General features: G+C 30.7%; 1 protein-coding gene across 5 annotated transcripts in view; it reads right to left on the bottom strand.

The window, feature by feature from the left end:
- LOC128988204 (afadin-like) overlaps positions 1-12798 on the bottom strand; it is a 236312-nt gene that overhangs the window by 116388 nt on the left and 107126 nt on the right. Inside the window, exon 1 of one of the 5 annotated variants that reach the window (XM_054409471.1) lies at positions 6492-6545. The exons of the other annotated variants lie outside the window; for them this stretch is intronic. Within the exon in view, the coding sequence (XP_054265446.1) occupies positions 6492-6513 (22 nt within the window). The 5' untranslated portion in view covers positions 6514-6545. Of the gene's footprint in view, positions 1-6491; positions 6546-12798 lie in introns of those variants that run through there. 5 annotated transcript variants of the gene reach the window in all.

Here is a 12798-nt window from a genome sequence, read left to right as displayed (position 1 = left end):
AGATTATTATACTCGGCTTCCCCTTACGTTAGTTTATCGTTCTTGTATTCTGCTTTGACTCACACATGAATCTTGAGCACGCGCCGTAAGATGCCACTTTCGACACTAGTAATTAAATATTATTTTGACGTTACAACAAAATTATTTGGAAGTTTTTTTTCGTTAGTAGGAACATTGTTAGTATTTTTACATACAAATAATCGGGTATCGTAGACATTTAATTATACATTAATTCATTATATATTTCATAAATAATTTATACTTAAGATAATTTAAAGTTAAATAAAAACTACACAGGTTCTTTTAAGTAACTTCTTAAGTTTCAATCTCAAACTAAAAGTAAAGTTCTTAGGTATGCTGACTGTCAGATCTTCTCATTACATCACTCTTTGAGAGTCACCGTTTAGTATTAAATAAGATAAGGGACCAATGAGACTTTTGAACTAAGCTGAGGGATAATACGAATTAATTTATATTTAAATACTTTAAATAAAAACTCATTAGTTATAAAGTAGTAGCTAAAGTAGTATAAAATGTATCATGTACACCTGCTTGGTGGTCGATTTAGATTAAGGTTAATTTATTTGTAAATGATGAAAAATATCTGATATTATTAAAAAATAGGAAAATAATTCTCGTAATGTTAAAAAACAAATTTAAAAAGTAAAAATGTTGCATCATTCATTTTGCCTCAGAAACGAGTTCCAAACACCATTAAAATGCTCAATTCGCACAAGGGTCCCCTATTCTCATATACACTTTAAATTTATGATTGAATAGTACTACAGTATTGAGATGGAGAAAGAATTGAGGAAAGAATACTTCAGATTAGGGTTAAGCTTCAATTTCTTAAAGTCTGTTTCTAAGTAAGTGAGGTCTCGACGAGTAATCTAGGTAAGTTCTATACAAGTCAGGTCTTTATTTTGAGTCTCAAAATATACTACTGACAATATAATAAATTGATCAACTTTCTTTGTGGGAAGTATATTCTGGGGGTGTAAACAAATTACACAGCATAAGGTCCAGTAACAACCTCCCCAGACATCTTTGAACTTCATGAAAGGGCTTCAATTGCGTCTAATGAAGACTGTAGACATTCAACCACTTCACATAGAGATAAGAAGTCGAAAAATACACAACATGTGACAAGGTTGATAAGTATTTATACGAAAGAATCGTCCAAAATAAGTAATAGGAAGTTGTTAAATCAAGTAAGGCGATTAACGTATTTTTTCTGTCAATCCTATCACTTTGTTGGTGTAGACATGTCTGATAGGAAATAAAAATAAAAACTCCATGTTTCATCTCAAATATTATAGTGCTGTATCGTTTCAGCTGCATTTCCAAACAAAACACATAGGTATGTATTATTCATTGATATTATACAATGATAAATATATGGAATAGGGTGACTTCGCTTCACCGCTCGTGATATCAATGATGTCAAAGACAAGAGGGGTGTCTTTCTTGGCTCAATACTAATAAACCCAATTAATGATGTACTGAGGGCTAAAAAAACTTACTATTATGACGCGTTCGTATAATGTAAATGTTTTATTTCATACGCAATAAAATATTTAATCTATTTAAAGCGATAAAAATATAATGCACCACGCAAATAAATGTAATATGTTACCCTCAAAGACGGTTGAAAAATAATCATGACTGATAGATAACAAAACGAATTTGAGTTTGATAAATAATTAAGATTAACAACAATTGTTTCATAAATTTTCATAGGAATCTCCTGTGTTTTTTTACGAAAGAGTAACTGTTTGGAACAAAATGTGATTGCATACAAGCCACTAGCTAGAACAAGAGGGTGTGAAGGTTTGGGTGATTATTGACGATGAAGTGAGTTCATTAATAACATCTGATGGGTTAAAACCCACATGACCTTTCCTGTTCTTTTATCAGTACAGGCATGAAACCAGCATATCACTAGTGTGAAACCAATAGCTTTTACATGTATCTACAAGTAGATTACATTGTTTTGTCAGTTAATTGTTTAACAAAAACAATGACTTTTTCTATCTGTTGTTTGCTGTTTCCCCATTAAAATATGTCCTTGATTAGCATTTTAATAACTCTAAGTGATGTTATACAAAATAATAATAATAAATATTTTCCATTCCTACTTCCAACACCTATCGCACCTGGTGTTAAACGTGATATACCATAAATAAATACAAGACGGATAAGTATAAAATGTCAATAAAATACTCAACCTGTGACTTGGTCAAAATTTATCACCAATTATAACATCTTGTATATTTAGTGTATTGCAATAGTTTTTAGGTATAGATATAAATATTATAATGTCGGATTACATATTTCATTACAACCGTGTAATGAGTGTTTATTTTCATAGTTGAGAACCACAGAACATTTAATTAAGGTTGGGCAATTAAGGCTATGTAATACAGTATTTATGTTGGGGTGGTAAATTCATAATAAGGGTCTCCATCACCTAAGTGCCTCCTTCATTTCATATCTGTCAGTAAACGGTAAATTTGTAAATGTATTACGCCAGTAATTAAATATTACAAATCTAACTTGTTTGACTTAATATCAGGAGTGACTCCTGTGATTTTATAATATTTTATTTAATAACGTGCTTATTGCCGTGCCATAAACAATGTCTGGTATTTAAGTTATCAATTGTTATCTTAATTGCGCGTATTTGACACTTTGATTTTGGTAAACAAGTGAAATATAATTCCTTTAATTTCATACCAAAATTATACCTATCCAATTTTCAGATAGGAGCACAACTTGCTCACAAATTCAATGAAAGAGGGATTGAGTTTAGTTTATATAAAACATGTTTTCAAAACTTTCCAAAATCGACATAAATGTTATCTATTCTTATAAAATTTACCCTCCTCACTCCAAACTTTAACTTTAGTTTGAAACTGTCAAAGTGATATTCCTCACATTAGTATAGTTCAAAGATATTCTGTCAAGCAAAGTACCGAGAGCGCCCACCAAAGTGACTTTATAACTAGAAACTTGCGAGAAGTCCTTATAACAGAGTTGCAGAATCTGATTTGTAAATAGTTCACTAACTTAGTATTTAAGAATGTATGAAATGTAGAGAAAGGTCCTAGGTATAGTCTAAAATGTTTTTACAATAACCTACTGCATTTAATACTTAATAGGTAGCTCGGGACCGATGCTGTTCGCTGAAGATTTTGTCTCTTGCAGAGACTGGACTATCACACGTGGGATCTTGACACTATGTTATATGCCACACTAAATCAGATTGGTAGCTAATTTTTATAAATAATCAAGGTTTCATTTAACTCATATGATGACTATGGCAAATTTGTACATTTTAACAGCAGCCCAAACCAAAGTATTATTTTTGCATCTTCTACTTTGAAAAAGTAAATTTATCACATTTCTAATTGTTTGAAAAACTGATAAATTACTGGAAATCTTATTTTAAAATCAATCTTTTAACAAACTCTTACATAAGTTAATTCAATATTATTTTCATTGTATCTGTGAACTAGTAAGTAAAAAAAACTTCAATAAGTATCAATTTTACTATTCATATTTTTCAAGCCGGTATACTCAACTTTTATTTGACCATAGCTATACTGCAAGATACATTTTATAAAATCGAATTAAATTCCGATTAAAGGTTTTCCCCAAATGAGTCAAAACCTTAAAACAATTCTCAACAGACTTCAATATAACTTCAGTAGATGATACGTTAGTTAAAGGTTATAAAAAGAACAAACACATTTCTGAACAGAAACACAAATTTGGCCCAGAAAGGTAGTCAGGCAGATCTGGTATAATGCAGTTGCTCAAGCATGTACAGGAATCTCAACAACAATAGCTAGCCTTGGCAGTGTTGATGGATCTAACAATGTGTTCCGCTTTTGAGGAGACGTCGTCACTTTACGGTTAATTGGAAAAAATAATTATTTAAAATGTAGTTAGCTAAGAAATAACTTGTAATCTATCCAAAACTACAAAAATGTTTATAGTTACTGGGTTTCTCCCATTATGAGTGTATTGTGATTTTGTATTAAATTTGAAAAGTTTGGAATATGAGTAAATTATGTAAACACGCCAAAAAATTCAGATAATTCTATCCAGACAATAGATATTTATTAATAATGAAACTCCTGTTTCTTGGACTATTCTATATCAAAATAATCAAATTTTGTCACTCATGCCAATAGTTAATTTGAATATTATTTGTCTGTACAGAATGAATAACATATACAGTAATTAACACTTTAAAGTCATAATTAAGTAAGCATTTATTTGAGCTACAGAAATAATTAATCGATTATTTCAAACATTTTGACAGTAGATTGCTAAGGGTTTAACATGCTTCAACATTTTATAGTTTTATAACGTCTTTTTATATTCTCAAACTTTAAAAAAAAAAAACATCAAGTTAATTTTACACTTTCATAAGTTAAACATACTCCTTTGTAGAATTGTCATCCTTACTGGATAAAATGCATCCTTAACATGCTTCAACATTTTATAGTAAAAAAAAATATACATCAAGTTAATTTTACACTTTCATAAGTTAAACATACTCCTTTGTAGAATTGTCATCCTTATGAAACTGGATAAAATGCATCCTTAACATGCTTCAACATTTTATAGTTTTATAACGCCTTTTTATATTCTCAAACTTAAAAAAAAATACATCAAGTTAATTTTACACTTTCATAAGTTAAACATACTCCTTTGTAGAATTGTCATCCTTATGAAACTGGATAAAATGCATCCTTAACATGCTTCAACATTTTATAGTTTTATAACTTATTTTTATATTCTCAAACTTAAAACAAAATACATGAAGTTAATTTTACACTTTCATAAGTTAAACATACTCCTTTGTAGAATTGTCATCCTTATGAAACTGGATAAAATGCATCCTTAACATGCTTCAACATTTTATAGTTTTATAACTTATTTTTATATTCTCAAACTTAAAACAAAATACATGAAGTTAATTTTACACTTTCATAAGTTAAACATACTCCTTTGTAGAATTGTCATCCTTATGAAACTGCTGAAGATTATAGAAGATTCTGTGTAATATATTCAGGAAAACATTAAACATTAAAAAGTTGTTTAATCAATTTAACATAGAGAAAACTGTTGAGTTGGGCAAGGAAAAAAATAATTTCTCAGTTATTCTTTCTCTATACTAAGCTTTTACGATATCGTTGTAATCTGCATTATATTTACTAGATTTTACAGGTCATGCAAATATTTTGTAAAACTAACGGTTTTCATGGAGTTTTGCATCAAATATTGTTAAAAGCCGCCGTTTTAAAACGGTTCAAGAGTTTATACGATACTTTGCACAAACATAGCGGCCACTAAGATAACTATTTTTACAGAATTTCAACGCTATAGCTCAAACAGTTAGGGAGTTATGCATGTTTTTTTGTAAAAATCACATACAGACAGACAAATAGACCGAAAACGGAATGAGAGGATAGATGTTAGGCCTACATTAAATTTTTAGTTTCTTTCGACATACTGAATAACGTGACAAATTTTGTTCATATGGTTGCAAGAGACCCTGTACGGAACATGTCATGAGACGGTTAGGTAAAAGCCTGGAATTGACGTATAACAATAACACAGCCCCACGCTAATGCACGAGTATCCCTAAATGACCGAATTGTGTTACATTACATTACGGCGTCAATCATCATACACGGCAAACATTTCAACTGTACCGTTTATAAATGATTACAGAGCATTTGTTGTGAACCTTTTAATGGACTGAAGGAACTCAATAATTTAAGAGCAATATAGTAGAAAATAGCTTTGATAAACAATTTCGCTTCTAAAAAGTTAAATTTTTACTGTATTTATGGGAAACAGTTAATAACAAATTTTTTTGCAAGTCACTATTTGTATTATAGCAATACAAGTATGGTCATCTTTGTTTTCCGCTGCGAAAATAAATAAACACGTTTTGTAAATATGTATTAATAATGAAAACTAGAATATTATACTTCATCTAAGATAATTAATCAAAATCATACCAAACATGTACAAAAATACTAAAACACACACAGATTTTGCAAAATTAGTAAACCTATGTTTATTTAGTTAAATGTGAATCTAAACTGCTATTTGGTACATTTTTACTGTGATTTAATCATAAAAACCACCATTTTATCTTAATTTTCCAATGTTTACAATTTCTAATTTTTTATAAAAAAATTTCAGAATATTTTTAGTTACAATCGGATTATTAGAAACATATTAAACCAAAAGTCTAAACCCTTATACAAATTTGGAGCCCTTTAAAACAATTTTTGAACACAATCTATTATTTTTTTAAGTTTCACCAATATTTCATAATAACAATTTTAATTAGGTACATTCCAGCGTGTAAAATCTCACATTACTTTCAAAACGACTACAAACAATCGTCATTAATAACTAATTAACAGAAAACAACTAAGATAAATAAACGAAACAGTACGTACGTCGTATACCCCAGTCCATCATAGCGCCGGTGTAGTCGCGCGGAGTGTACAAGGGTGGCTGTCGGCGAGCAGTGGTGCCACGCGCGCAACACAAACATACCCTGCTACCCTCCCACAACATCCCTGCCGCGCCCCGCGCCATCGTGCTTATCGTCAACGGAATCGTCAGTTTCGGGAACGGGGCAAAAACAATACCCACCTTGGAATGCTCAACTCGCTTCCGTCTCTTTGTTCAAAATTTCCACTGGAATGTGTTTCGAAATTGTTGTTAGAAATGTTAATTTTTCAAGTTTTTAACACCCTTAAGTTATATTGTATACTAGGTTTACCCCTGATGTTCGGTTTGTTGAAATGTCTAAGCTATAGAGGCGTAATTTGGTAATTACTACAACTTGATCAAATTACCAAAAGAACTATGAATGTAGGATGCATTGGGAAGTTAAAAAAATATAGGACCATCTGTTCATTTTATTAGTCCACCAATTCATTGAATAGTAATTAAGGACAACTGCGTCCCTCAAATCATCAAAGCTAATGATGTTTTAAGAACCAAACCTTAATTCAGCTAATAATTAGTTTACTAAATAAAATGTAACTTAACTGTTAACGTTAACCTTTTAATTTTCCTTAATAGCACATAAAAAAGTACATAAGAAAGAATAGCACCACTCTTTCAATTTTCAACGGGAGTTAAAATTACAACTTGCTATCAAATTAAACTTTTTATCAGGGTTTATAATTTTAAAAACTATTATAATTAAAAGACACATTATTATTATGAATATGATCTCTGTTATAAAATAACCACTATCATTAATCAATGCAGATTAAACTAAAACCAAATCTTCAAAAAATATTTGAAACAATTTTATTTAACCTATTTAAAAATTCCATCAACTTTTTTGATCAAAAGATCTCTCCCACGAGAAGATTTAATTAGTTGATTTCTAAATGAACAGCTCCTTTAAAATTGAGTTATCTGTGACCTGTCTTTTACTTTTTTGTTCTATGAGGAAGGTTGTTAAGTTTCCTTCTAATAACTACTGCCCTTCCTATTTTTTGAAAAATTAAATGTTTTGATCCACACAAATAATTTATCAACTTAATAAAATACAGTAATTTGATAACAACAACAGAACAATTGTTGCAGTTGAAAATCACCCCTTTAGATTTAGACCATTATAAAGACAAGAAAAAAATAAAGACATACAGTATATCAATGATATCGAACTGACACACGCAACAATATCTGCAATTTCCAGGTAAATGTGAATTGTGACAATCAGTAGAGCTCGGAGAGGATTGTGTCAAGAGACAATCTTCTGTCAATGCACAAAACACGGCAGATTGTCTCTCTGGCAATATTTTCTAACATACTATTCTACCAATTTACATAACAACTAGACAACACAGATCCACTAAAAGTACATGTCGAAGTTATAGCACTGACTACTGGATACAGAAGTTGTATTAATAGTCAAAGGTTAGTGAATGGTTATATAGGCCTATTATTACAAATGAAGAGATTCTTTTTGGGAGTTCAAATTTAATATATTGATATATTTTATCATTAAAATATTTTTCAGTGATGAACTACATGTTGTAAAATAAACATGTGTTCATGTGTTACTATGAAATCGTACACTTTTTGTAAAAACTACCAAACCACTAAAAAAGATTTTTTATTTGTTCTTATTATTTGGACACAGAGGGCACCAATTAAGAGTTCTTTAATTGGATTACAGACAACGGCGAAAATGTTTGAAAACATATCCTACTGAAATCCTAACTGGACATGATTTAAACAAAAGGGTGTGTAAAAGGGTTATTATTAGGCAATGTGTTGGAGGACACCTAATAGCTTTTGTGGTTAATGAAATCTTGCATGGCTAACCATAAAATAAAAAGTGTTTGCTTATTAAACATTCATAAAAATAAAAATAAACAATTGAAAGCATTAAAAAATAACAGAGATTTAAAAACGCACACTTTTTATTTAAGGTTAACTCAAATCAATTTGTGATAGCCTAAATACCAAATTTTCTGTTCTCCAATCTCCCTCTATGACAAATAATATTGCTGTTTATTCTTTTTTAAATGTAAAATTCTATAAATTTTACAAAACACCAAAAGACTAACAATCTTTATTTAAAATAATTTTCCCAAACATTAGTCTTCAAAAATATAATCCAAGACTGAACTTATGTTTTAAGTTTTGTAAGGATAATGATATACATTTCACATAAGAGGTATGTTACAAAAAATATATACACCTACATTTGCAATTTTTTAAACAATCCAATTTGTAATTGATTTTCTGTTTGTTGATAGCCATTTTTTTTTTAAATGTAATCTCATATAGTTTTAGGACATTTATTCCTATCCTGTAAAGTTGGTTCAGAACATCTTAATATTATCATTCAATGTTAAATCAGGAAATGGATGTAACATTAAGGGTTTAAGTAGCTCATATTATCACCTCGAACTGCATAGCATCGGTGAATGATTACCTTTGTACCTAAACTTACAGAACACAGTGAACTTTGATTGATGTTTTGTGTCCAACTTTACTTACTACTAATGTCCATGGTTTTCTCGTTGGGAAGGGGAATTGTAAAGACTAGAAAAGTTGACTGACAAGGGAAATTATTTCTAGAAGAGTTATTTAAACTTGAACGCTAACTTTTGTAGAACCAGAATTATGCTTTAAGGAATGTACACAATTTCAGAGCTTATGTATTCAGGCTGAATGTAGTCGTAGGATCATTAAAGAAGGATTTTTTTTCTAAATGTATTCACATAACCCACTATTTGTTTTACAGAATTGAAACAAATTAAAAACAGAGGTTTCATATTTTTCTTCAGTACTCACAGTACATAAAACCTATAATACATCACTGACTATTGCTAGTCATTAAGTAGACTTTTATAAATCTTGGAATTCATTTTAAAGAAGTGGTTTTAGAAGATGATTCTTATTCCTTAGGATGTTTTGAAGGAACCTACTTATTCTTTTTCTACCAGTATCCCTTTTAATTCTCATAAACAATTATTTTTATATCCATGTTATGTGATGATTTAAAATAAATCAAACATTTTATACAATTAATCATTACAGAAATCTAATACATTTTACATTAGAGACCTTTCTAAGGAGGGAAGGGGGAAAGAAGTTTTATTTCAGACAGCTCAATATTAGAGTTCAAGCAATGAACAACTCTATCAAGCATTAATTTTATCAAGAACAGTAGGCTGTAACTCGTGTTGCAACAATCTGAGTAAGAAATGTCAAACTGGAGAATAATTTAAGTTTTAGTTCACAAATAATTTTCACAACAATCATTCAACATATTTACTATTTTCACATATTTATCAAGGTTCATTTAACTTATTTAAATGCAAAGAAGAATTTTTTACATAAAAAAACCGTGGAATATTTGTACTAATAATAGTAGACAAAAAAAGGTCACTGTCATCAAAAATAATGATAGTTAACACCCAGCTTATAAGTATAAACTACACTGTTGTGTGTGCAAAACTAAACTGTTGACAAAACTTAACCCTATAATACCAATAGTACTTAAATATTAATTAAATATTATCAAAAGGTGACGTTACAAAGGGAAACACTGGCCAGCACAATTAACAGCTTGGGTTGACCAACAATGTTAATTAAAACCGTCGGTGGAAGCCTTGCGTTATGTGTTATTACAGATTCAACAGTGGACTGGTTGACAGCTGAAGCTTTAAATCATTTCATCTTTGACAAATAAATATTGTTTTAACGAAAACCAATAGACAAGGTAGATTAATTTATGAAAAATAAACTGTATCAGCAATCTAACACATACGTGCTCCCATTAGCTTATCAACAACCTTTATCGTGGGTAAGCGATGTGAGTATCTCTTTTTAATAGGTAAAATGACAAAATTTGCATCAACTTTTGATTGAACCAAAATTTTTTCAGGAATTTTTACTTTGGGGGGGTTGCACTATTTTGTTTAGAATTGTAAGGACCTTAACAGACAAATTTCAATCAGAACCGGTTTTTTTACCACTTAAGTTATCCGTTTTTTCATGGGAAAATAACATAAGTTACCTACTATAACTTTTGTGTCGCTTAGCGCCACTATTTTATATAGTGCCACACAACGAAGTCGCCTGCCTCTTTCGATCTGCCGCTTGTATTTTCATAGAAACTGTCAAGGAGCTACGGAATTGAGAATTCCTCCGTCTTGTCTCTTGCCGGCCCTGGTAGGATTAGCCACCGAACTCCATGGCTTTCTTAACTCAAGCTGTCTTTAAATATTAATTAGATCTAAGTTAAGATGACAGGCTAGATTAACAATTTAACAGGAAGCCGGCAGACTTTCGCCCCTTTTGCAGAAATGTTAATTCCAAAAATTATGATTACCTAGCTTAACGAGGTAATTCTTCCTAGACATGCAATTATCACCATGTTGAAAACTTAAGTATTAAATCATTCAGGAATTGCCTTAGGAGTCCAAATCTCTTCAATAAGGAGTTAGGGAACGCAACAGACATATTTGATCATCGCCTCAATTTTCATACTATTTAGCAGTTTAGTTTGGAAGGTTAGCTGTAGTTTTGTTTTCTAGTTAAATCATGAGTAATCAAAGCTGGCTTGGCCTGCTTCTGGTCTCGGTAAAGATTTCTGCTCTCTGGTCCCCCAACTACATTTCCTATTAAATTGTCATTTTATGAGGGTAGCAGAAGATAGCACTTTCTTAATTCCGACATGCTAGGGTCCTCCAGGCCCTAGCACAACAGTCAAGCAATTACCTACATATTTCATTTAGTTCAGGAGGACTTAAATGGATATACACTCATAACTCAAACTCGAATAATTTGACGAAAACAATACTTTCTTTATATACTATAGGGGGAGAAAGTAAAACAATTACATTATTACATCCTTACTGCATGTACAAACTATGAAGTAAACAATATCATTTATTGTTTTCCAGCAAGGTATATATTTTGATGGTTCACTAGAGTTTTATTTTTACTAATTACCTCAAGGTATTAACTGTACAAGAAGAGACTTGAATACCTGACCATCGGTTTTCCTACCTTCTATCATTGAGTATACATGTACATGCTGTTGCAGAGTAGCGTCAGCGACCCGAAATACTCCACCTTGTGCTTGACGGTAAGGCAGTTTGGTTGTTTTTGTTTTTTTATTATTGCTTTCATTGTATGTTGTAAAATGACATTTTTGTTGATGAAATTCGTTTTTTTTATTTCTAGTATTGTTGTTTTATGATACATTTTTAATACTAAATGATTAAAAGGTCCTCAAAGGTGCACTGCACTACTGTCAGACAACCGCGACCCAAGCGTTAGCATCCGCAACTACGTCGCCAAAATCAGTAACAACTAATAGCATTATGTGACAACTCTACTCAATGCTTAATCAACCCTTTTTTCTCGATGATCGCTAGTTTGTGTACTATACTTGTTATGTATAACTGTAGACCATAGTGTTTTGAACCCCCGATTGTACTGGCAAGATACACGCCAGGCTTACAATGCATATAACACAAGTGTTTTTTAACTCCTCTCTAATCTTAAAACCTCTTTATTTCCCTTACACTGTAGTCGCAGTGCGAACAGAGACCTTTTAATTTACTTAATCTTTAACCTTAGAGTGACTTGTGTATGACCTCACACATATTATGCATGTTTTTTGTCATAAGCATGTAAACAAACAATTAAACCAGTCATAATGTGTATTGCTGATATTTTTGTAATTTAGTATAATACCATAGTTTACTAATTTTGTAAACAAAGTGTGTAATTTTGAAACATATACATTGAATTTTTAACAGCTGATGGTACAATTTTTTTGGGTTCAGATGATAGTTTCTGAACTGAAGTGTCCAAACCAGGGAGAGTCTACTGCATTCGATTTTATAAGTTTTAACAATCAATTGCATGGAGAAAACACATTAATTTTTGAAATTTCTGTTAAGGAATTTCTAACAGGTTGTTAAATATTAAAAAGACCACACTTTGAACTGATTCCTGACAACTTAAGGTAACAAAAGATTTTTCACTGAAAATCACAACGGTGAAAACATAAACACTACAAAACAAATGTGTGCATTAAAAAAATATAGAAAGTTAGATTGCAACAAACCAAGTTTAACTGTTTACACTACTCCTCAGAAAATAAACAAACTGTACTGTGTTATATTGGACTTTAACTCAAATTCACATCAAGGAAATATTACCACAGCAAAGCAACTGGGACAAGAAAGAAGTTTGTGGCATTTACACATC

Source organism: Macrosteles quadrilineatus, unplaced genomic scaffold (genome assembly GCF_028750875.1).
Source record: "Macrosteles quadrilineatus isolate MER2022 unplaced genomic scaffold, UCM_ALF_1.0 Scaffold_2__2_contigs__length_208266976, whole genome shotgun sequence".
NCBI classification, from domain to species: domain Eukaryota; kingdom Metazoa; phylum Arthropoda; class Insecta; order Hemiptera; family Cicadellidae; genus Macrosteles; species Macrosteles quadrilineatus.
This window is presented reverse-complemented; position numbering and strand designations above follow the sequence as displayed.